The sequence below is a fragment of the Saccostrea cucullata genome, unplaced genomic scaffold (genome assembly GCF_032062105.1).
Source record: "Saccostrea cucullata isolate Sc308-1 unplaced genomic scaffold, CSIRO_AGI_Scuc_v1 ctg1923, whole genome shotgun sequence".
Lineage (NCBI taxonomy): Eukaryota > Metazoa > Mollusca > Bivalvia > Ostreida > Ostreidae > Saccostrea > Saccostrea cuccullata.
In genome coordinates, this window is record NW_026921478.1 from 120,537 (window position 1) to 147,357 (window position 26,821).

The window sequence follows — 26,821 nt, forward strand, 5'->3', positions numbered from 1 at the left end:
TAGATATGTCATTAATTTCATCACCACATTTATTATCCCCCTAACATTGGTCACATAGAACTCGGTAGTCTATCATTGTCCTAGTCATTCACAATGAATTGACGACGGATTTTTCCGTTTATTCTAGATCACGACAAGGAGCACGAGAGGGTGTGGCCGGCCGACAGGAGATGCTCACACCTCCATGGCACCTGATCCCATGTCTGGTGTTTTGGAGGTCCGTGTTTGCTCTGCTCCAATTTTGTATTGTTTTATGGGCTTTTGATTTTGAAAACTGTTCGTCATATCCATATGTTTCTAACATAAGTAGCAGAGCAAACTTGACCTCTAAAATATCATAGATGGGATCGTGTGAAATGATTTAAAACTGTTTTATGTTCCATAACATGTATATTGATACAATACATCCTTGTAAATTAATCAAAGTATCATTCTTTTGATATGATATTAACTTAATTGACTTTTAACTAATATTTATAGTTCTGTACACGTAAGTCAATCAAACCAGCTAATGTGTACTTTTCAGGAATGAATCTAGAAAGAAACCGAATGGTATAAATGGACATAACAGATAGTATTCAAACTCAAAAGTACAACATTTGATTAAATTGTTTGACAAACGAGATGACTTCAGGTTTTTAAAAATTGTAAACAAAAATTCATCATGCACTTTTACTAACAGAATTAAAATTAACCTTGACTAATAAATTAATAAATAAATAGCGATCATACTGGCTTTATTTCTACATAGGAGAAAAACTTTTGATTTATGATATTATGCTGTACATAGAAGAGGAAAACCTATAAAAGCTTTATTGCTTGTGATTGACTTTAGGAAAGCTTCTGACGCCATTTCATGGAAATTTATTCAGAACCCCCTGCATTTTTAGTGTGGTCCCTTAATATAAAAATGGATGAATTTTTTTTTTCACAAAGTTTTATTATTCAGACAGGATTTAGATACCAGAACATCCTCTAATGAAGATTTTTTTTGTACTTCGGGAAAATATGTCAATCAGATACCTTTTTTTTTTTTTTTAAATTTATATATTTTTTAAATGAAACATATGGAGATAACGAACAGAATTCAAGATCAAAGGTTCATAAAACAATACAAAATAGGAGCAGAGCAAACACGGACCTCCAAAACATCAGAAGTGGGACCTGGCCCCGGGGCCACGAACATTTTATATTACTCAACTCAAATCTGTGTAGAGTAAACTTTACTTTACTCTCCGGAGTTGCGACTGAAAAAAGTGTGCCACGAACGCTAAGGAAACTCAACTCACCAGAGTAACAAAACTCTGCACGAAACTCAAATTGTTTTTAATGATATAAGAGGTCTTACCAATAAAAATAAATTCAAAAACCTTTAAACGCCTTTTCTGTGTTCATTTTTCCGTTTCATTCATGATTTTCTGCATAATAACATATAACTATGACGTCATATTTGTTTTGATGACGTTACATGTGTATGGAGCGCCTGTCTAAGCAAAATGGAAGGGGTTCCATTAGACTCGGTAATATATGACATAATTTTGCCGCAAAGTAGTTTAATAGAAGAAACTCCTCTAAGTTTAGACGTAAACAAAATACAGTTTGAAGATTGCGAACTTACACCTTTGGCCTCTAGCACTCCAAATCCTAAAAGAAAACCAACTTGGAGTGAATTGGAACAAAATATTCTGTTGGAAGAAGTAACAAAAAATGAAAAGACGCTTTTCGGGAAATTTAAAGGACCTGGCCGAGGGAAAAGAGAGCGAGAAGAGGCCTGGGAAAATGTGGCCAGGGCAGTAAATGAGTATGTTTTAATTTTCTTTCCTTGATAATGTATTTATTTATATTATTTATACATTCTAAAAGAGCTATAGGCCTAGCTGTCTTATAATTATCGACCATACCGCCGACTCAAGTTTTTTTTATAACGGAAAACACCTGTTACTATATATAGATACCATGTAACATGGTATCTATAAATTGTACTTCAAGCTACATGTACAGCCCCCCCCCCCCCTTGTTTTCCCAACTGGAAATGTTCATTGAAAGGCCCCCCCCCCCCCCCCCCCCCCCGCACTATATACTATAGAAAGTAATTGATAATAGGGAAATGTAGCATTGACTGAAAAAAATGGTACTAAAAGTTGGCATTGAAAAATTTGGTTTTTAACACACCCCCCCCACCCCCACCCCAACAACACACACACACACACACACACACACACACACACACACACACACACACACACACACACACACACACACACACACACGAAACAGAATTTTCGAGTGAAAAAATTCTCTGGCTGCCCCCCACTCCAACTTTCAAAAACGATGCTAGGTGGCTGATGTTTGTAATCATTTCTGGACCAGTTTTATATTTCATAGCTGCAAGTTTGAAGTTTGTTACATGATCATCATTTCACTTGTTATAAATAATTCTTGTTCTTAACAAAAGATTTAGATAAGCTATAAAATAAAACACTGAAGAGTTTCAAGTATTGAACTAGATTTCTTATGACAATTTGTTTTATTTACGGTTTATTTCTGTGTTACAGAGTAGGTATTTGTCTTCGGACAGGAAAGGAGGCTTCCAAGCAATATGCGAATTTGAAAACCAGAGGTACGTACCTAAGATACATACGATTTTTACTATTCCGAATAAATACAAAACGCATTACAGTTTAAGTCATATTGGCGTATCTTTTTGATAACAAAAATTGAAAAAAATCTTTCTATTTGTTTTATAACTTTTTATAAAGGTAGAAATTTCCTGAAAAGTATAATAAATTTAAATAAATCGCGTTTCATAGATATTAAAAATCTTAAACAATTACCGATTTGCCTGACTTTTCATTTAAATAAGACAAAGTTAAAGGTCAATTTAATTAATACAGAAAAGTTCAAAATCTGTAAAATTATTAATTTAAAGATAAATAATATTTATATGTATTATGTGTACATGTATATCAACACTAAAGTCTTACAGGTATTTCCGTTTTGATATACTCAGTTATACAATATTTGTCGATATCAAACATTGTCTATTATAGCATCGTTTCATAGTAAATGTATATACGTACATGTATCGATAACGATTTTAAATTAAAAATTTACAAGGGAGTTTCTAAAAAATATTATTCATTATTGATTTTAATAGCAAAGGACAAACTGTCGCAAATGAAACGACCCAAGACAGGTGGAGGTCCAAAGCCCCCATCACCAACCCCTGTTGAGCAAGCCATGCTGAATACGTTGGAGGGAAGGCCGTCAATGCAGGGATTGGACTCTGGTTTTGATTCTGGTGGTAAGAATACTGTCTTAATGGTTTGAACATATTTTATTGTAATCTTATAACAAGTTAAAATGAGAGACATTTATGCCAAACACGATATAAATAATACAAAAAACTGTCATAAGTCATTGCATGAATTGTGTTTAATTTTAAAGACATGGAGGTGGATTGTTCGTCTGGAGAGTCTGCCTCTAACTCCACAACTTCAGCTACATGTATCTCCAGTACTCAAAACTCCTGCGCAGCAAAAAGTCAGAAAGGGCCTGAAAAGAAAACCAAAAGTTTAATCGAACTGCAGAAAGACTTACTAATGACAGAAAAGAAGAAGATGGAAATGGAGATGGAGGTATTGAAGCTGAAAAAGGAGAAGTTGGTTGAAGAAATGGAGCTCTTGCGTATTCAAAAAGAGAGATTATTAAATTAAAATAAATTATTCATACTGATTTTAACGTTTCTTTTTATTTTCTGCTTAATTTCCAAAAAAAGTACGGGCTATGTGGTCTCGAACTGCCTTTCCCTCATTGCGTCCTGCATCAGTCGGCAACACAGCTTCATCAACTATTTGTCCAGTCACAGGGGGCACATCAATGATGTCTTGTCGCTCGATGCCGAGATTGTGAAGAACAACACAGGCAACAACAATTTCACATGCTTGTTCGGGTTGAACTCGTAATCCTTTATTGAAGAAAATAAACCGTTTAGAGGGGGGAAATAATTAAAACAAAAAAAAGAAAAATTAAACAGAAAATAACATTTTCTTCTATAATTTATTTCCGTAATTTACAATGGGAACATTCATTGACCCCCTCCTTATATGTTATCAATGGAGGGTCTAGGAATACAAGATAAATATATATACTGTATAACATACCTATCTGGAGACATGGAAACCTTCTTTTTAAGATTCCAAAAGCCTGTTCTATTGTTACCCGAGTGCGACACAGAGCAGTGTTAAATTTCTCCTCGGCTCTGCTCGATGGAACCAGATACGGAACCATCAAATACCTCCTTAACGCATAACCCGAATCTCCCAGTATTAATCCTGTGCGGGCACCTGATGAAAAAAAATCTTTTTTTTAAATTTTTTTTATTCAACTCAAGCATCCGTGTCAATGTCAAACTCATTATTAATAGTTAAATTATTCTTATCACATTACGTCTTACCAGTCTCAAACAATCTGGCAAGAGACGACTCTTTAAAAACACGTGAGTCGTGAACGCTCCCAGGCCATTTTGCAACACAATTTACGAAACGGAAAGATGCATCACAGGCCATCTAAGGAAAAAAAATAATTCTGCAATAATGAATAATAAAGCGTAGATCGGAAAGAATGATTGAGAAAGAAAGAGGGTTCATTTAAAATAAAATCAGAAATATTTTACGATAATTGTCTATCGCATTTTACTTGGAATTGAATAGTAATCGTGTTTGTTTTCCCTGAAATTATTTGTGTATGACATTTAAAGCCAGTCAAAAACATTGTTTGTAATTACAAAACTGCTATTTATACTTTACTGAAAATATTTCATCATATTAAGTTATGTCATTCGAATTCGTCAGCTTCTGAAAAAAAAATCGCGGATCAGCTTGTATACTCTTGATAACACCAACTCATTGAGAAAAATTAAGGCCTACGAATCGAACAACTGAATTTAAGGATTTATTATTTTCAAAAAAAACATTTACATGCCTCGCCACACCATAATAGCAGATTGTCTCAATATTGTAATTTATTCATCAACCAAAAATAGAAGGTTAAACAGATTTTTTTTAGCTTTGGAGTGATTTTTAGAAGCAAAAGAAGTGATATAAACTATTTTTTATATTTACAATATGAATCTACAAGACTATTGATATTCAATATTTGTTTTAATAAAATTGTTTGAACTTCGACTATTCATATTTTACTCGTCGAACTTTTCAGTCTTATTAATATAAGTACGCAGAAATTATTCAATGAAGGTTTTGACATCTTAAATGGAGATAGATTAAATAAACCTTGTTTTATTCACCCCGGAATTGTAATATTTTGACCCATATCTGAAAAATTGCATTTACCTCCCCCCTTTCTTTTATTAATTTTCTTCGTTTTTAAACTATCAACAATCAACATCCACTAAATAAAAACGATTTAGGAAAATTTTAAAGTATACTGAGTTGTTAAATAGTCACCTGAACATTTAAAGCGTAATATCCTTTCCTGCAAACAAACTCAGCCTCATTTTGCAATGGACATCTAATACGGATCAAAGTACCGTCGACACAGCAAACCACATTCGGAAAGCCTTTAAAGTACATGTATACAGGAAACATTTTCTTACCATTGTGTACATTAGTACATATTGAGCTTTAAAAAAAAAAAAAAAAAAAAAAAGAAATCTCCACGTTTATATATCTTAAAAATATTTATACAAATTTGATAAGACATGCGCACCATACTATCGAAACCTGTTAAACTTTATTATCTCCCTTTCAAAAGAGCGTGGTGTGATCATTTCATGGATGTTTGTTTTGAATTAATGGATGTAAATTCCAGCTACATAAAGATACTAATAAAAAGAATTGGAGGTTAGTGCATTTTTTATAATTTTCCACATGCTATTATTTTGCACCAGTTGTCAGATAATATATTAGAGCCTAAATATAGTGCGTGTTTGAACGTTAGGCCTCTAAAAATATGTTGATCAGTTTTCCAGTTAAAGTTGTGCAAAGTTTGTGACCTGTCATGTTATATAAAAGAAATTTATACCTGCTAAACAGTAAAATTTTGTACGTATCTCGGCAATTTCAGGAACTGACGGAAAACGAATGTATTGCCTTGTCAAATTGCACAGGAGGGAGGTAACTCCTCGAACTGCCCGTCCTGCTGCCGACTTCGAGATTGCAAGGGAGTCCCCAATCAGCTGATAAAAGGCACCAGTGGCATAGAACCGCAGGGCCAGAAGCACTTGCAGTAGGGTAGGAAGAGGCGAACTTCTCTTTGTTTTGTGTTTTAACCCATTTTCTAAAACACCGCAAATAAACATAATGGTGGCGGATCTAAAACGGTATCTGCTGAAAATTTCCTCCTCCGTCAAAGATTCCAGTGGGTTTGTCCGATCCTGCATACGACGAGGTACTCTTACAATATTTCTCATAATCATGCGCCTGGCAGCCATTTTTGTGTTGAGTCGACTTCTGAGACAGCTACATAGCTATCCCAGATATTTTGAGTAAAACTCTAGAAAAAACTTTATGTGAACAAGACTCAAGTTTCGTGGCACACTTTATTGAGTTCAACTCAGCGATTCGAGTAAAAAACTCAAATTTGAGTAAAATACAGCCCTTGAGTTCGACTCAAGACGTTCGTGGCCCCGGGGCCAGGTGCCATGGAGGAGTGAGCATCCTCTGGCGACCGGTCACACCAACTGAGTTTATTGCGCTTGTAATGAAACTAACAGACAAAACGTCATCAATTCAGTGTATAAATAATGAACTAACAAATCGAATGAAAACGTCAGTCAGCATTATATAATTGACCAAATGACAAATTGTATTTGCTGACAAGGTCATTGTTTCGACTATAGAACTTACGAAAGGTGACTTTAAAAGAGATTGCTGATATTCTTGTTTCATCAATTTGTTTGTTAATAATTTACCTCGTTTTAGAAATTGTAGGGCATGTTTTTGCGTATGGAATCAACTTATATAAATGAACTCCTGCATACGTAAGGGAAGTTGACGATGGAAAAATTAAAGTCATCAACTTGGCTATTGGATTACCATTAACGTCTTTTTAAAGTAAAATATCCAAGTATGAAACACATGTGTGAGACTCTGTGTTATATTTTATCTCAAGCTCACCAAGATATATCGTATCGACGTAAGAATGGAAATAACAATGGTAAATTGACAATACGTCGTCGATATAACTAAATGTCGAGTTGAAGGCCACAGCAAGTGTTTTCTTCTTTTCATGTAAAAAAAATGTAAAAAATTGCGCAAATTCTGCTTCATATGAGTACAAAAATAGGTCATGCTAATAAGGGGATGAAATTGGTAACCATTGGAATTCCAATAGATTGTTGGAAGACCTGGTCTCATAAAAAATAGAAAAAATAGATTTTGTCACTCAGAACCCGAGACATCTTTTTGATGTCGACTAATGAGTACTAGTGTGTACAATCAGAATTATTTTAAACAAAATATTTTTCCAAATGACCAATGACAAGGTAAGTTAATTTACGAGTTCAATTTTTATTGAAAAAGCAGCTGTCAATGATATTGAAAAGTCTGGACTTTGTGTATAAAGTTGAAAAGTCGTACGGTTTAAAGCTGTTGAGTTTGGTGGAATCTTGTGATTTCATATTGTCCAAATATTCATTGGAATTTTCAAGTATCCACATCCGATTTTTACCACTCTTGAATATATTGTTGCACAGCACTTTTGAAGTTTCTCCTTCACTAGTATTAATCTTGTATTGAGGAGTAAAGAAAGAAGCTTGTTTGAACATTTACTGAATCTGCAATGTATTTTTGTATGGATTCTTATGAAGTTTCGGAATCTAATATACTGTAAACCAACTTTTATTCGCGTGCTAGAAATTTTCGCGAGGTTCACGAGAACCTCGTCATCGCGAATATTTCTCGCCGCGAAAGGGGCCTTAAAGTCTCTTTTTCTATTAAAAACAGTTCCCAAAAAGGCTTGATCGCGAAAATTAATCGTCGCAAACTACTTTACTCTCGGTAAATCGCGAAATAAAATCATCGCGAATTAAAGTTGGTTTACAGTATATAATAATATATGGAAGTTAAAGACCATTTCGGTTCTTTCAAAATATTCAATACGGACATATGATTTTGAATAATTTTCTCCTTGATGAGGTTGATGAATCAACAATTTCAGCAGTCTCGTTTTAAGGTAGGATTCTTCTCAAATTTCTAATATTCAAAAATCAATGAAATTTTCACAGAATCAAGAAGACAATACCAGTAAGTTATAGTATCAGTGAAATTTAATTTTACCATTTTATATTAGAGGCAAGGTCAGGTCAAGGTCATTATCTTTTTCCTTGACATTAAGAATAAAAAATAACTTGCCAATCAAGTGATACCTACTTCTATTTCAAAAGTTAAATGATTGTTCTTTTTGCATAAAAACATATTACTATATCGGGTCTACAGCATGACATTACCAAATTTACATAAATAATTAAACTTAACTGGATATTGGCTAATCCGAATTTTCTCTGTTTTTCTTAATTTTTTAGGATATATTAGTTATTTTCATATGCTTCTTATATCAAACTTTTTCTTATTTTTGCATATAATAAAGTAGTCTTATAAATGTACCAAATGATACAAAAACACAAAGTTTTGATCGTTTACTAAGAGAGAAAAAATACTTTTTTTATGGATTTTTAGCTCATATCTTCACTTTGATACGAAGCGTTTAAAAGCTAATAAAGTTCTGGTTTGTTTGCAAAATCATATCTATTTGATATATTTTGAAAGTTTAGTCCCTCATTATTAATCAAAACTTACATTTGAAAATTTCTCCAAGACTTTGATTGTGTAAAAATTATAACTAAATTCATTGTTCTATTATAACTTTGAGAGGCAGAAAAGAAAATATTTTCATACGCCACCATTCCGCCAAAAATATAGTCCCTGCTAGTTTTCAAATGCAGTTTACCATTTCTATTTTAAGTTGTGATGAGGAAAGAAAAAGATGGTCTTTTAAATTCCTTTCACCTCAATATATAAGACATATAAGCAAATATACTTTGAATGTTTCATCTAGTCAGAAACCAGAGAAGAATCCTACCTTAAGTCAAAATTTTTTTAAGTTCTATGGTCGATACAATGACCTTGTCAGCAAATACAATTTATCATTGAGTCAAATGCTGATTGACGTTTTTCAAACCAATTGTTAGTCCCTTATTTATACACTGAATTGACGACGGATTTTTTCGTTATTTCACGATCATGACAATAAGCACACGGCGAGCAGCAGGGGTCAGCAGGGGATGCTCACTCATCCATGGCACCTGATCCCACCTCTGATGTTTTGAGGTCCATGTTTGCTCTGCTCCTATTTTGTATTGTTTTATGGACTTTGATATTGAATACTGTTTGTTATCTCCATATCCTTCCTTAGAAAGGGAACTATGATGAAAAGTTAAATTACCACTTGTAGAATTAAAGTTCTTCTAACATATAATTCATATAATGGGCCGTACAGACAAAGATAATGCTGTTACCTGCTTTGTCAGCCGGGACCAGTACGCACTGGTCATGTAATCTATCTAATTCTGTTTTCACTTCTGGATTACTGAATACAGAAGGATAAATGGTGTTCATGTTGCCTCTCAATCTTTTAACTCGTGATTTTATCATGGATTTGATACATTTAATCCATTCTGTCAACGTCTTTTTTCATATCTGGCCCATCATCTCGCGTAATCTTCAATAGAATCCATAGTATTAATGAAATTCCGACCCCAGGTGAAGGATAGGGTTACCTTTATTTAGGACCTTTAAAAATAAGTGATCTAAGGTGCTCATTATTAACTATATTTACGTCACATGTAATAAAGTGTCCAGCAGGACGATAGTTATAGTGTGAAGAAGAACATGAAAACAATGGTGGATAATATTTCAGAAGTTTTGAAGCAATGGTCGACGCATATTTGTAGGAAATACAAGGTACAGTATTTAACTTTAAATATGGTGGAATACAAGGCTGGACCCTTTTGAGATTAAGAATATTACTTATATTAACCGCGTCAATTCCTTTATTGGCATATTGTAGTTTAAGGAAAAGACGGATTGTTTCAGCTGCATTTTTTTAGTAAAACGTTGGGGTTTAAAAAGCCTATGATTTGCAATATACATAAGAACATTAGAACAATACCATTTCTTCCTACTTTTTCAAAAATATTATATCACATATCTCAAAAATTAACTCAACTATTGATTTGAAAAGCCTAACATTTAAAAAGTTTATATCTTGCTGTTTTCTCATTGACGAAGTTACGCTCTTTTCAATTGCGGGTATGTAAACACGTAGGGGTAGATTTTTTTGAGCCATAAAACAACTAAGAACTCTAGTTAGTTAAAACATCAAGCAAAAAAATCACTAGTCATTAAGATAATGAAACGGTTTATTTGAATAAGCCAATAACAATATCTAACAAATAACTCCATTGCAGCAACGGTTAAAAGTAGGATTAAAAGCTGTAGTTCCACAGCAACGTGCATTCAAGCCTTTCCCATTTACCTCTCCATTGCAGCAGATTGAATAAGAAGGATTGTATAACCGAGTTCCACAAACAGCTGTAAAAGATGAGATGACTGTAATTTTTAGAGAAATCAGAACTAAAAAGCATAGTATGAAATGAGTGCTTTATACTAAAAACACAATATTTATATTTCCAAATATTTTCCTTAAGATTCTTTGCAAATTAGAAGACTGTTCATTTTCTCATGAACTACTATGGATGATCATGAATATTTCCATTGTTACGTCATTAAACCACACTTGACGTAAAAAGTAACGTGCAAAAATGTTTTGTTTTAAAAAGACAATTGAATGACATAAATCGTGGCAACTCATCATAAAAATAATGTAAATATGAGAAAATGAATTAAACTTAAAAAAAAGATTCATGAGGTACATAAAGTTCAATTCTTCACGCCTGCATATTTATCACAAAGCGCTAATGCGCTCCATGAAATAAGCCGGTATGAGGCTTTGTAGTTCTTCTCCTTGTAAAATCTTTAAAAATTAAATTCATTTCCTAAATGAATTGATTCTTTGCTCGGAAAATTGAAACATTTTGAAATAACGAATAGTACTCAAGATCAAAATTCCAGTCCCCTGCGTGGTGCAGTGGTTAGAGTGTCTGCTCTATAGTCGCGAAGTAAGGAGTTGATCCTTACAGGTCCCACGGAAGAGACCGTATAAACCGAGGTCCCATGTCGCAGTAGGTGCAGGCACAAAACAGACCCCTCCCTGATCACTGACACTAAGTGCCGAGTATAGGGCAAAATTTGAAGCTCTCCACCAGTAAGTGGTGGCGTCTACATTTGAGTAAAAAATTCTAGAGAGGGACGTTAAACAACATGCAATCAGTCAATCAATCAATCAAAAATCCATAAAACAATACAAAATAGTAAGTAAGCAATCACTGACCTCAAAAACATCAGATGTGGGATCAGGTGCCAGGGAGGAGTGAGTATCCTCCCGTCGACCGTTCACAACCGCCATGTGCTCCTTATTATGATCGGGGGAAAAAGAGTGTATAAATAATGGACTTACAGTAAGTATGAAAAATGTCAGTCAGCATTTGACTCAATTATGAATTGTATTTGCTGATAAGGCCATTGTATCCACCAGAGAACTTACGAAATGATGACTTTAAACAAGACTGCTGATATTCTTGTTTCATCAACTTATTTGTCAATTACTTAGCTAGTTTTAAAAATTGTTCATACGTAGAGCATGCTCTAGCGTATCGAATCATCGAATCATTTGAGATATATGAAATCCGTATGCATGCAATGAAGGTATGTTGCTGAATAAGTAAGATAAGTTTCAAAGTAAGTCATCATAGAGATTAATTGTTAAATTTTGATTAACGTCTTTCTCAAGTAAAATATCCAAATAAGAAACAAATGTGTCAGACACTGTGGAACTTTTATATCAAGCTCATTGACAAAATAGAATGATCAGGTAAGTCAAAATATCTAAGTATCATATTGATAAAACAGACTCTGTGGTATCTTTTATCTCAAGTTCACCAGGATATATCGTATCGACATCGGTATGAAAATTGCCATTGTTAATTTACAGTACTTCGTCGATATATCTAAATGTCGATGAAGGCCGCAACAGGTGTTTTCCTCTTTTGATATTAATCTATTTATTTTGAGATATTGAGCAAATTCTGTCAACTTGATCTCAATGATAAATCAGCAGCAGTAAAGTAGACAAACAAGAGGCCCAGGGGCCACATCGCTCACCTGAGCACATCGTCTAGGAAAAAGCACAGATCAGGTCAGAACTAAAAAGTTTACTGGGTGGGGGTGGGGTAGGCGGGTGTCCTACACTCCATACCCCAAAAGGCCATGATCTGACTTAACATAGGTTTTTTGTTCTTGGGATTGTTCTTTTCTTTTATTTTCTTTTATTTTTCTAAGTAAAACTTTGATCGACATTTGTAGCCCCACCCTTTCCCCTGGGGGGGGGGGGGGGGGGTGTCGGTTGGTTGTGATTTGAACAAACTAAAATCTACACTAAGGAGGTTGATTCCATATAAACATCACTAATCATGGCTTTGAAGTACTTGAGAAGAAGATTTAAAAAGATTTCACTATATATTCCTATGTAAAACTTTCATCGGCCATTGTGACCCCGCCCTACCCCCCGGGGTCATGATTTAAATAAATCTGAATCTACACTACCTGAAGATGATTACACGTGAGTTTCATCTTTCCTGGAACAGTGGTTCTTGAGAAGAAGATTCTTAAAGATTTTTTTACATATTCCTATGTAAAACTTTGATCAGCCATTGTGGCCCCACCCTACCTCCCGAGGGTCGTGATTTGAACAAACATGAATCTACACTACCTGAAGATGATTCCACATGAGTTTCATCTTTCCTGGAACAGTGGTTCTTGAGAAGAAGATTTTTAAAGATTTTTCCTATATACTCCTATGTAAAACTTTGATCGGCCATTGTGGCCCCACCCTACCCCCGGTGGTCATGATTTGAACAAACTTGAATCTACACTACCTGAAGATGATTCCACATGAGTTTCATCTTTCCTGGCCCAGTGTTTCTTGAGTAGAAGATTTTTTTTTAAAAATTCCATAAAATTTTCACTAATTCATAATTATCTCCCCTTGGAAGAAGGCGTGGCCCTTCATTTGAATAAACTTAAATCCCCTTTTCGCAAGGATACTTTTTAGCAAGTTTGGTTGAAATAGGCCCAGTGGTTCTTGAGAAGAAGATGAAAATGTGAAAAGTTTACGACGACAACGACGACAACAACAACATCACTTGAGCCTTAAGCTCATGTAAGCTAAAAATGGAGTATATGTTCAAATTATAAGCTAAAATAGGTCAAAACGGACACTAAACACATTTGCTACAAATAGTAAGCTAAAAAGAAGAAGAAATAAAATATCAAACCTTGGCCTAAAATTGAATCTGCAGTTGGAATGCAAAAAAGGAATGCGAACACTAGGCATAAAATCATCGCTAAGAAAGCTTAAGCTTTGGTCTCGTAAAGAAGTCACTGCGATCAAAAAAGATCAAGATATAACCTGTAAATATTAAATTGTAAATATTCATCTGAAATTAATTTTTTTAATGTCCTCAAAAAGATTTTTAAACACATTTGTTGTAATGTACCTTAATTTATCCTGAAGTCTGTTCTCTCAGAGAAGCACCGAAACGTGTTATATATATATGCATGTATATTCATATATAAAATGCAGCAAATAAAATTCAGTGCATATCTTACATCCTGTTCCAGTATGTCATTTTTTGATAAATTATTTAATTTGTAAATTGATGTCACGCTTATAGCCTGTCAATCAACTTAACATTTTTAGGTACTCCCTACTGCACTTTATCAATAATTGTCACAAAGTAAACTCTAACCAATTTAGTTACTGTACGAGGGTGGTTCGAAAAGTTCGTGGACTACTGTCATATCTTTTATATTTGACGTCATATATTATCGTATGGAAGCCTATTTAGGACCTATCAAAAAATATTTTTGAATTCGTTATAACGATTTTTAGAATTCGTTATAACGAATTTAATTGGTTTTAACAGATTTATTGAAATCGTTGTAACGAATTTAATTTGTTATTACAGATTTATTGAATTCGTTATAGCGAATTTAATTTGTTATTACAGATTTATTGAATTCGTTATAACGAATTAATTTGTAATAACAGATTTATTGAATTCGTTTTTCGAATTTAATCTATTATTAAAGATTTGTTGAATTCGTTATAACCAATTTAGAATTTCGTAAAAACAAATTCTTGAATTGATTATAAAGAATTCAACAAATCTGTAATAACAAATTAAATTCGTTATAACGAATTCAACAAATCTGTAATAACAAATTTAATTCGTTATAACGAACTCAACAAATCTGTAATAACAAATTAAATTAGTTATAACGAATTCAATGAATCTTTTATAACAAATTAAATTCGTTATAACGAATTCAATGAATCTTTTATAACAAATTACATTCGTTATAACGAATTCAATGAATCTGTCATTACAAATTAAATTCGTTATAACGAATTCAATAATATTTTTTGATAGGTCCTAAATGGGCTTCCTTATTATCCAAATTTGGTAGAAATATTTCAATAATAGATCCAAAGGATTAGTGTTATTATTTTTTAAATGTTACAATTTTTTCAAAACTTATCCAGATTTTAAAAATGCAAAATCGGATCGCAGAACAGGTCAAAATTTAGTAAAGTTACAAACTATACACTAAATAATGTCTGTAGTCATATTCTCAGTAAAATGAAGGGAAAACGAAAGACAACTGAGAAATCTAAATTTAGAATTGTTACATCCATTAGTATTCCAAATTATGGCTTAATATTTTGCTTTGTTGAAAGGAAATCAGCTTGAGAAGATAGCTAGTCCTAGTTGAAAACGACAAAAACGCTGACGTTTTAGAACGTCATGGAGCAGCCAATAAAGATGCAATTTTGTCTTTTACTCAGAAAAAATCCTGAATAAACTCAAAAAAATGTTAAAGGAATCAAAAAATATGTCACAAGCGAGTTGTACATGTGTGTACAAATAGTATAGACAGTATTTTAGTGACAGAGACTTTGTTTCAGATAAGGACAATCTGTGAAGAAACGTTTAATATCTGTAAAAATCTTAACAAAAACTTTTTTTTGAACGTCAAGGAAAGACAAAGTAGGCGCTTTAGAGTTGCTTACCCTGTGAACGCAGAGTTAAGTAATAAAAGAAATTAAAATCCTAACAAAGGAAATCATACAACGAGAGCAATTCTAAATAAAATGAATTGCAAGTATTAGAAAAAAGATTTAATAATTGGGCATTGGATTATACTTTGTGAAATGTGTAGTAATAGTATATTTTAGAAATTCTTGACACTATATTTTGACGTTACATTGTCGTTAAGGGTGCTCCGCGGGTACAACACATGTTGATTTTAAAATGCAGTAAATTGATTTCTGTTAAGGAAGTTCTAAACACTGCATACTAAAGAGTTACATTTATAAGGTAGTTTTATGCAGTTAGAATGATCTGCCCTTAGAAGTACTATTATTAAAATTGTTATTTACAATTTATTACAAGTTTTGTAAAAGATTAAAGCATGTTTAGCATTATATAAGACCTAGAATAAGTAATTGAATTCATTATTTTCATTAATTTTCCCAATGTAAGTAAATAGCAGTAATTTCTGCTCACAAACTGTCCATTGTCTTTGAACATTTTCAGGTGAAAATTAGGCTCCTACCCTATGATATAAATGAATGAAAAATTGATATGATATATATATTTTTCTCTAAGTCCAAAAAGCAGTTTCTGTTAGTGTTAAGAGCATCCTTAAATCGAATGAAATGAAACATTACACATCAACAAAACAAATATTTTTACATATCATATTATACTTATTTTAAATTTCTAGTGAGTAATATAACAAAAATTGACATTGTCCACGAACTTTTCGAACGAGTCTCGGAAATTATGTATTTGCTTCCACTTCAACGTTCAGAAATATTGACAACATGATTTATAATTACTTCACCGTTGCTTAGCGCTCGCTCCGTGATCGGGAGGTCGTGAGTTCGTATCTCGGTCGCGACTGACCCATGTCGATAAAAAAATGGGTAGCAACTGTTCCTTCGCCATGCGCTCGGCAAATTTAAGTGAAAGTTGTGGGTCCTTCGGATGAGACCTTAAAAACCGAGTCCCCGTGTCAGCGGCAGGCGTTGGCACAATAAAGATCCCTCACTGCTCAATGACCCTGAGTGCCGAGTAAAGGTCAAAATTTGAAGCCCTTCACCGGCATACGGTGACGTCTCCATATGAGTGAAAAATTCTCGAGAGGGACGTTAAACAATATACAGTCAATCAATCAATCACCGTTGCTTACATACTCACTTTAGAATTTAGTGTTCAAAATATATATGTCATCAATTTTATCACCACACTTATTAACCCTCTAACATTGGTCACCTAGAACTAGGCAGGTTATCATTGTTCTTATCATTGACACTGAATTGACGACGGATTTTTCAGTTATTTCTAGATCACGACTAGGAGCACTGTTTTTATCCTTGTGAAAGTAATCAAAGTTTCATTCTTCTGATATGATAATAACTTTAATATTAACTTTAAACTTAACAAGAATTTATATAGTTCTGTACAAGCAAGTCAATCAAACTTCTTGTGGGGTTAGACTTAATTTTCAGGAATGAAATATCTAAAGAAAACTAATGGTATAAATGGAGATAACAGATAGTATTCAAGCTCAAAAGTACATTCAATTAAATTGTTTGACAAATGAGATGTCTTCAGGTTTTTAACTTTCCTTATTTATGTAGAAATAATCCAGTCTTAAAAACTGTAAACAAAAGTGCATGATGCACTATTGCTAAAAGAATTAAAATTAAACTTGATAAATGAATAAATAGCGATCATACCGGCTATATTTCCAATAGGTGCAATTGACGCAGTGGTTAGAGCGTGTGCTCTAGAGTCGCGAAGTAAAGAGTTAATCATTACGTCGTGGGTTCGAATCCCACTGTGGGACGTGAAGACCGGTCCTTCGGATGAGACCGTATAAACCGAGGTCCCTTGTCGCAGTAGGTACAGGCACGAAAAAGATCCCTCCCTTATCAATGGCCCTGAGTGCCGAGCATAGGACAAAATTTGCAGCTCTCCACCGTCTCCATATGAGTGAAAAATTCTCGATATGGACGGTAAACAATAAACAAACAAACAAAAACCAAAACGAGTGAGATTTCACGGTACTCTTTTTCTTCATTTAAGGATATTTCTTTTATTGTTAAACTGTTGTTGATTGTTTACGTTTTGTTGAATATCCCTCTCAAGAATTTTTCACCAATATGGAGACGCCACCACTTGCCGGTGGAGAGATGCAAATTTTGACCTATGTTCGGCACTCAGGGCCATTGACCAGTAAGGGATCTTTTTTCGTGCCAACACCTACTACGACACGGGACCTCAGTTTACACGGTCTCATCCGTTTAAGGACCGGACAACACGTCCCACAGTGGGATCTGCAACGTCAGAATCAAATTCTTACCTTGCTACTCAAGATCAGAATCTCTAACAATTGCGGCACGCGGAAAACCTGTTGTTTATATTCACATGATGATAAATGCATCTTAAATTCTTGGTAAATGAAAAAATATCGCGTTCTCCAATATTTACTATTTTACCATTAACACAGTGTTATTCAAAAGATGTGAACGTATAATGTATTTAGAGAGCAGGTCCTTCTTCCATTCTATATGTTTTGCTATTTTTTTGCTCCATTCCATATTCAGATACACAAGGATGCAAAATGACTTAAGCTGTTTTAAAAAAAATCAATAATGTGATATTTGTGATGAAACATATGGAATATTCAAAATCAAAAGTCCATTATTTGCTTGTCTTTTTCTTCAAAACAACTTTCACATTTTATAAAAGTATATTTATTGTGTGTAAATTGGATGTAATTTTGTACCAAAAGATGAAAATAATCATACATGTACCCGTGAAAGTGTTGTAACCAAAAAAAGTCCATAAAACAATTCAAAACAGGAGTAGAACAAACACGGACCTCCAAACCATCAGAGGTGGGATCAGTTACCATGGAGGAGTGAGCATTCCCTGCCGACCGTTCACAGCCGTCGTATGCTCCTTGTCATAATCGTGAAATAACGGGAAAATCCGTCGTCAATTCAGTGCATAAATAAAGGACTAACAATTAGTATGAAAAATATCAGTTAATATTTGACTCAATGATAAATTGTATTTGCTGACAAGGTCATTGTATCGACCATAGAACTTACGAAATGATGACTTTTAAAGAGACTGCTGATAATCTGGCATCATCAACTTGTTTGTTAATAATTTACCTCGTTTTAGAAATTGTTCATATGTAGAGCATGCTCTTGCGTATCAGCATCAACTAAGATGCATAAACTCCATAGACAGGTGATGAATGTATATTGGTGCATAAGTAAGGGAAGTTGCCGAAAGTTTAAGTCATTACGTTTATCATAGAGCTTGGTTGTTAGAGAATTATTTTTTTTACCATTAACGTCATTTAAGTAAAATATTCAAATATGAAACAGATGTGTGAGACCCTGTCGTATCTTTTATCTCAAGGTCACCAGGATATATCGTATCAACAAATGTATGGAAATAACAATTGTTAATTGACAATACGTCGTCGATATATCTTAATGTCGAGTTGAAGGCCACAGCAAGTGTTTCATCTTTTCACGAATAATATTTTGCACAAATTCTGCTTCATACGAATACAAAAATAGGTCTGCTAATAACGAGGTGCAACTGGTACCCATGGGAATTCCAACAGACCTAACTGTTGATTTACATAAGGTAGTAATAGTATCAAAAGAGACATCGCAGTGAACCAAAAGAGACTTAAGGGGGGGACCTATGTCGTTCTACGTCAAAACAGCGTTATGTGACGTCACAATAGCGACGTTTGTTTTTTTACCTGTTGACTTTTGCAATAGTGATATAGGCATAACATTGTTATTAATCAATAACATACACAATTTACAAAAAGAAAATTTATTCATGATTAATAACAGTTTTATTTGATTTATGGAGTTTATTATTAGAATTCCCTTCCTTTGGTAGATAATTCATAGTAATTTAAGTTTTGAAGAAATACCTCGATGATATGCTGATATATAAGTGCAAAAAGATTTAACATAAAATTCAGCAAAGAAAGGGCTTAAATCAGGGAAGTATGTTTAATTTTATGTTTACCATTAATTATATTTTCTGGATAAAACTAAGAAAGAATCCAGAAATGTGCTTGTAGGTATATTTGCTTACTGATTTGTAGTACATGTAGAATTTATTAGATAAAGTCATTCCTAGGTTCTAATAGGTGTTGGTTGTTGACGGGGAAATAGGGGGGGGATGATAAGAATGAAGAAGAAAAGAATTAATTTGTTTGAATGGTTTCTAAATCAAAACAAAATACTCGTTTTTCGCAAAATAGTTTGATTTTCAGTTGTTTGTCATTGCTTACTTACCTTTATTTTAGTGCAGAAAGGTCAAAATGTATGACACAAGAGTACGAAAATAAAAGAAAATGTCATATTTCTTGTTTATTTTATCATAAAGGTATATTTTTTCTTTGTTAAAATAAAGAGATGAGTCGTTTCTTTCAAAAAATATGAATTACGACATTTTCACACAAAGACTTTTTAAGATATTACCTGTTATGTATGTCGGAATTGTGAAAAATACGACAAGAAAAACGGGGTGATACTTACTTTGTGCGCCTTTATAATTTTCAATGCGAAATAAATAAATATGAATTTGCCTTCATTTTAAAGATACAAGTCATATAAATTGAATACATGTTGATTTCGAATGTGATTTTACATTTTTGGTTCTTTTTAACGCATATTTGGTGTAGAACAGGAATGTCTGAAAATAATCTATTTTTAGCATTTTACACTGTTTTTGCACGTGCTCCTATGTAAAAATAAGCATATAAAGGTATTATTTTTAATACCTAAAAATTAAGAGCAAGTGGTCAGGAAAGAAATATCAAAATTTTGAAAATTTCACACAAAGACTTTTCGGACATAGGTCCCCCCTTAAAGGTTTATTGTTAGACCGATGCCCATGACTACACTTACGTCTCTGTGTATGGTTAAAAAGTCCCATCACATAAACATTGTTACACTGTGGACTGGATAGATTTCCAATACTATCGATATTGTCCGACATTGTCATTGCATCCATCGGGAAAGACTGTCCCTAGTTGTCAAATCCAAAGTTCTTCTCTTTGTCTACGGAAAGGTGTACTCAGTGAAGGGCTATTTGTGTGGTGATAAATTCTAAGAATTTCGAGAATTCTAACTTTCTTTGACAAAATAGAATGATCAGGTAAATTAAAATGGTTGTATAAAAGTTGCGCACCCCTATGTTTTATTTGAAATACATGTAGATGACCTGATACTCCTTAATTAGGTGATTCTTTGGATTCACTCAACATAAACAAGTCCACAAAGATTACATTCTATTCCGTAGACAACATTAGAAGAACTGCAGTTCAGATTTTCCCAAGTTTAAGCTGTAAGATTACTGGTGAAAGAAGTGTTAGTCATCAAAATGTTACAGGTTTTACTGTCACAAGTTTTACAGTTTTTCACGTAACATTTTGAAACAGAAGACATGGGATCGGACAAGGACTCTTGAAATATATTTAGAATAGGAATCTTACATTCTTTAATTTTTTTGAATGAGCTACTGGTTTTATACCAAAACTGGGAATCTGAAGATTGTACAAATGACATATGTTTATTATCCCTGAGGATTATCCGAGGGGCACCAAATGAACTCCTTAAATCTGTGTCTCTTATAGACTTAAAGGAGTGACGCTTTTTTCCATGAATACTAGGCGACACACCTGCCAGTATCATTTCGTTGTTCTGTGTACTAAAAAATGAAAATGTACCGAACGACAAATAACCCCCATGATAGATTGTCCACCAGCAGAGATACGTGTTCGGTGGTTAAGATGTAACAGATGGAGACAACAAACAGTATTCAAGATGAAAAACCAATAAAACAATAAAAAACAGTAGTAGAGCAAACACGGACCTCGTATCTCTATGGATATTTGGAAAGATGTTTATATTAATGTATATCCGTATTCTTTATAGTATTGATAGCAATTTCTTTACATCTGTTTCGTATTATTCCACTTTTCTACTTTTTTGGATATATTTGATATTTTACTAGAAAAGGACGTTGATAGTAATCTAACTAACAAGCTTAACGATAAACGTAAATACTTTAGCGTTCAATTGTCAATTTCTTTCAATTATGAAGCAACATACCCAATTTCTAAGTTATTGACAAACAAGCATATCTACAGTCTGGTTTAAAGTCATTATTACATAAGTTCTATTGTCGAAACTATGACCTTGTCTACAAGTACAATCTATCATGAAATCAAATGCTGATTGTCGTTTTTCATACTTATTGTTAGGCCATTATGTACACACAGAATTGTCGACGGATAATCCGTTATTTTATGATCATAACCAGGAGCACACAGCGGATGTGACCGGTTGGCAGGGAGTACTTACTCCTCCATGGTACCTGATCCCACCTCTGATGCTTTAGATCTCCTTGTATGTTCTGCACATTAGTTGTATTGTTTCATGGACTTCTGAGATTGAAAACTGTTCGTTATATCCATATATAATATATTCATAATTTCCTTTGTGTTATTCATATTGATTTAGTACCTTTTGGCTAGATTTGTATCCATGTGCATTTATTTTACTCTTCAAAGGCATGATGGAACATTTTTTTTAATGGATTTAGTTTCAATTTAGTGGTTCAAGCTTTAAATCTTTTATCACATATTTTTATAATTTCAATCAACAAGCAAACGAGAAAAGCCTTATATCCAAACCATTTTTGTTTTCCTGTTCTCTCATTACCTTAAATTTGTTCAAATGTGGATCTGTAAACACACATATAGATATTTGACGCATGAAACGCGGTAGCTGAATATTTAATTTTTTTAAACAATTACAAAAGCAATAAAATGATTATAGTTAAATCACTTATTTTGTTCATTGTTCAATAGCCAATAATCTAACAGATAACTCCATTACAGCAAATATCAAAATCAGGGTCGTAACTTCTAGTTCCACAGCACCTTGTGCGCGAGCCTTTGCTATTTACTACTCCGTTGCAGCAAATATCAAAATCAGGGTCGTAACTTCTAGTTCCACAGCACCTTGTGCGCGAGCCTTTGCTATTTATTACTCCGCTGCAACAAATATCAAAATCAGGGTCGTAACTTCTAGTTCCACAGCACCTTGTGCGCGAGCCTTTGCTATTTACTACTCCGTCGCAGCAAATATCAAAATCAGGGTCGTATGACCGAGTTCCACAAACAGCTGTGTAGAAAAAATATAGATAGCAAGAATTTGTTCGTAAACAGGACCAAAACATTTAAATGAAAGCAGTGTTATATCTGATTTACGGATGTTGTTTACTCAGAAAACAAAAAAAGGTTCCATTGAAAAAAGTTAGCATGAACAATCACATATTGTAGAACTAGAATTGAAGTGATAATATCGCTTTTAAATTTAAAACAACTAGGTCAATAACAACTTTTTGTGCTAAGGTTAAAAGTAGTAACAAATAAATATCCGTTAAAACATGTAAAAAGAGAAACAAACAAACCTCGATCGAAATACCAGGAATTTGCAACTGGAAGGCAAAGAAGTGAAACCAATGACAAATACAAAATCATTGTGAAGTATCGTAAGTGCAACTGAGGCTGATATTAAAAAACAAAAACATTTCATTTCAAAATCTTTTGTTTCAAATTATTGTAAATATTGATGGGCTATTGTATCACTTCAATCATCAAATGATTAATTGACATTTCAAGTCAAAATACCTACAAATTCGTTTAACAAATTCAATGTACGCCTTTAGCAACTTTACCTAGTATATCACCTGCCGTTCTCATACATTTAACTCAGAAAGTTTTTATAACGTTTTATAACGCAAACCTGCACAAATATTGGAATTATTGATAATCAACTATCAGCCGGAAAAACAAAAATAACTTATTATATATACTATAGCAAGCTTTATATGCTATATAATCCCCTTAAAAAGGGCAGGTAAATATTTAACATGAAAGATATGGAGATTATGAACAGAATTTTAGCTCGAAGTCCAATAAACGATACAAAATAGGAGCAGAGCAAACACGGACCTCTTAACATCAGAGGTGGGATCCGGTGCCACGGTGGAGTGAGTATCCCCTGCCGACCGGTCACATCCGCCATGTGATCCGGGTCATGGTTGGGAATAAACGGAAAAGTATGTCGACATTTCAGTTTGAAAATAATAGCCTCACGTTAGCATTTGACTCAATGATAAATTATATTTGCTGACAAGGTCATTATATCGACCATAGAACTTAATGATGACTTTATACGACACTGCTGATATCCTTGTTTCATGAACTTGCTTGTCAATAATGTACCTTGTTTGAGAAATAGCAAATACGTATAGCGTGCTCTTGCGTATCGATTCAATTGAAAGATATAAACCACGTCTGCAGGTGATGATGGTATATTGCTGCATACGTAAGGGAAGTTGCCGATTGGAAAGTTAAAATCATCACATTTATTTTAAAGCTTGGTTGTTAGATTATCGCCAACGGCTTTTTCAAGTAAAATATCCAAATATGAAACAAATGTGTCAAACTCTGTGGTATCTTTTATCTCAAGCTCACGGGGATATATTGTATTTATCACTCGTTATCTTGCGTTTCGGGTTATAAACTCCATATCCCGATAATCAGGGTGTACTGCTACATAAGGAATAAAAGCTCATGATAAAAAGTTGAAGTCATCATTCATATATTCATCATGATGTTTTGTTGTTAGGTTCCCATTAACGTTTTTTTTATTTTAAAACATCTAAATATTCATATACAGATGTGTCAGACTCTATAGTATCTTTTCTTTCAAGTTCATCGCAATTTATCGAGCCGACATATCAATGGAAGTAAAATTTGATAATATATCGTTGATATATGTAAATGTCGATTTGAAAACATACGTTATATGCAGACCTATTTTTGAAATCACATGAAGCAGAATTCATTCATGAACTTACACATGAGAAAAAGAATACAACTATTGTATCAAAGGAACATTAGCACCACATCAACGAAGAAAATAATTTTAATATTCTAAGTGCCAACATGGCCAAAAAATGAGTCATGTGCTCTTAAATAGTGATGAACAATTCAGTTCATATGAACCTAAAGCTTATTTGCAGCTCTGTTCTGCAGCAAGTCAAATATAAAGAGTGTGTGTGTGTAAAGAGCATTTATCACAAATTCCAAATGAAATTACAGATTTTACAATTTCAGAATGTAACAGAAAATGGGACCTAAAAATATCCCACACCTTATACGAAGAAAAATAGTACATGTATTTTCTATAACAACAACAATAAGTACCTTATACAAAAGAAAACTAGTATATATTTTTTCTACAAAAAAGAGGTTGGGAATTGACGGGGGTGGAGGTGGGTAAAATTTGCAAACATCATTTTGGAGCCAAATGTTAATTTGATAAGGATGAGGCTAATAGCCGTAACTAAAGGGCGCTTAGATATAACCCCCCCCTCCCAAAAAACCCCTCGGGACCCATGAATTCACATAAAATAGTGATTAATAAAAATACATTTACACAGTGCTGTATGCATTTAGATCACATAAATTCATTTATATAGTACAAAATTACACTTACTCAATGCTTGTTCCTATTGACAAAAAAAATTAGATACAATTAAATTAAATCCCTGTTTGTACAAACAGGGATATAGTGAATTTACGGATATAGCAGAGCATTTTCCATACCCCGGCGATATTCTTAACATTTCCTCAAAACTTTAAGGATATAACGAACTCGGATATATAGCGCATTATTTGCTAATGGACAATATGTCGTCGATATATCTAATTATCGACTTGAAGGTCACAGCAAGTGTTTTTCGTCTTTTCACGCATAAGATTTTGCACAAAGCCTGCTTCATATGAATGCAAAAATATATCTGCTAATAACGGAGCGCAATTGCTACCCATGCAAATTCCAATAGATTGTTCGAAAACCTGGTCTTCAAAAACCACATAACTATTGTCAATCAGAAAGCCAAGCAACTTTTTGATGTCAACTTTATAGTACTTGCGTACACAATAAGAATGTTTTTAACAAAATAATTTTGAAAAAAAAACAATAACAAGGTAAGTTTCATTTTTATTGAAAAAGCAGATGTCAATAATATCAAAAAGCCTGGACGTTAATTATCCGTGAGGAATGGTTGTGTATAAAGCTGAAAAGTCGTAAGTTTCCAAGCTGTTGATTTTGGTAATGTCTTGTGAATTCAAATCATAAAAATTTTTCTTGGAACTTTTAAGTATCCACATCTGATTTTCATCACATCACTTCTTGAATATTGTATATGTTGTACAGTACTATTCACGTTTCTCCCTCGCTACTGATTATATCTTAATGAGGAGTAAAAAGAGGCTTGGTTGGAACATTTTCTAGAACCCGTTATGCATCTTTGATTGTACGAATTCCTATAAAGTTTCGCAATCAAATCTATATACGAGGGGTGATCATAAAGTTCGCTAACTATCTCTATATCTACAAAACTGCAATTGAGATTAGAAAAAAATTTGATACATACATAGCCATACACAAGTTCTATAAATAGCATATGTGAATAAAGTTTTGCTCCTTGTTTGTGACGTCACAATGTGAAAATGACGTCAATATGTAGGTCACTTGTGACAAAAATGGTTTTCTCAGCCGTAACTCGTTCAACAAACGACTGTAAAAATTACATTTTATCTTAGAAATCCCTTTGAAGTAGCGTATAATATTTTGTACACAGTTTATTAAGACAAATGACTTCCTATAAATTCAATCAATGATTGGATTGATTGTTTTAGTGAAGGAAGGCAGATGGTTAAAAATGAAACTTGTTAAGTTGCCCAGTGAAAGCAAATTTGAAAAGAGATGTGTTTTTAATTATGCAATTTGTTATCAAATACCTCCAATTTACGCTCTGAAAAATAGTTGAATATTTCAACAATGATATAATTATAAAATACCTTAGATATCGTTTACTTTCAATTTTAAACGTATTAGATATGATAAAAAGGAGACACCTATTCTGTATCCACCTTGAAAAAACGTCTCTCACGAGACATAGGATTTGGGTTATAATGGTCGCCATGCTTATTTTTGGAAATGATAGTCTTATCCACCCATTCTATTGCCGAGATTTGACCATTTCTGACAAATGAACTGTTTTTGTTATAAAAATTAACTTACATGGAAATAAATATAAAACTCAGAAAAATCTTTCAGCTTTTGTGACAGACTGCTTCGGAGGGGGTCACGTGACCGCCTATGTCACGTGATACGCGCATGTGCAGAATGGTTGCAGATTTGCATTAAAATTGGAGAGGACTTATTTAAAAAATAATCATGACTAAAACCAAATATTTTTTTAATGGAAGTTAGTTATTCAATTAGTTCGCGAACTTTTTGATCACCCCTCGTATGGTAGTTCAAATTCATTTTGGTTCTTTGGGATATTCAAAATTGAGAAATGATTGTTTGAAGAATTTCTACCTTACAAAGAAAACAATGAGTATAGAATGGATAA

At 33.4% G+C, this 26,821-nt stretch overlaps 2 protein-coding genes and 1 long non-coding RNA gene across 3 annotated transcripts; 1 reads left to right on the plus strand and 2 right to left on the minus strand.

The window, feature by feature from the left end:
* The first annotated feature begins 1,165 nt into the window (after window positions 1-1,165).
* On the plus strand, window positions 1,166-3,716 carry LOC134260103 (uncharacterized). Its single transcript, XM_062742686.1, has 4 exons — window positions 1,166-1,801; window positions 2,556-2,620; window positions 3,158-3,304; window positions 3,448-3,716. Exons 1-4 carry the CDS (start codon window positions 1,497-1,499, stop codon window positions 3,714-3,716), a joined length of 786 nt encoding a protein of 261 aa, XP_062598670.1. The 5' UTR covers window positions 1,166-1,496.
* Window positions 3,470-6,673, minus strand: LOC134260102 (putative nuclease HARBI1). Its single transcript, XM_062742685.1, has 6 exons — window positions 6,043-6,673; window positions 5,466-5,578; window positions 4,457-4,568; window positions 4,164-4,346; window positions 3,733-3,967; window positions 3,470-3,555 (listed from the first exon to the last, which is right to left on the minus strand). Exons 1-5 carry the CDS (start codon window positions 6,449-6,451, stop codon window positions 3,762-3,764), a joined length of 1,023 nt encoding a protein of 340 aa, XP_062598669.1. The 5' UTR covers window positions 6,452-6,673; the 3' UTR covers window positions 3,470-3,555; window positions 3,733-3,761.
* A 3,747-nt stretch (window positions 6,674-10,420) lies between these two features.
* On the minus strand, window positions 10,421-13,591 carry LOC134260090 (uncharacterized). Its single transcript, XR_009990474.1, has 2 exons — window positions 13,472-13,591; window positions 10,421-10,610 (listed from the first exon to the last, which is right to left on the minus strand). It is a non-coding gene; the product is annotated as an uncharacterized LOC134260090 (long non-coding RNA).
* Between the last annotated feature and the right edge of the window lie 13,230 nt (window positions 13,592-26,821).

Coding starts and splice junctions, on each gene's coding strand:
- LOC134260103 (XM_062742686.1), top strand. CDS start 1,497: ATGGAAGGGGTTCCATTAGACTCGGTAATATATGACATAATTTTGCCG. Junction 1,802..2,555: donor GTGGCCAGGGCAGTAAATGA/GTATGTTTTAAT, acceptor TCTGTGTTACAG/AGTAGGTATTTGTCTTCGGA. Junction 3,305..3,447: donor CTCTGGTTTTGATTCTGGTG/GTAAGAATACTG, acceptor TTAATTTTAAAG/ACATGGAGGTGGATTGTTCG.
- LOC134260102 (XM_062742685.1), bottom strand. CDS start 6,451: ATGGCTGCCAGGCGCATGATTATGAGAAATATTGTAAGAGTACCTCGT. Junction 4,569..5,465: donor ATTACGCTTTAAATGTTCAG/GTGACTATTTAA, acceptor TTTTTTCCTTAG/ATGGCCTGTGATGCATCTTT. Junction 3,968..4,163: donor GTTTCCATGTCTCCAGATAG/GTATGTTATACA, acceptor TCTTCAATAAAG/GATTACGAGTTCAACCCGAA.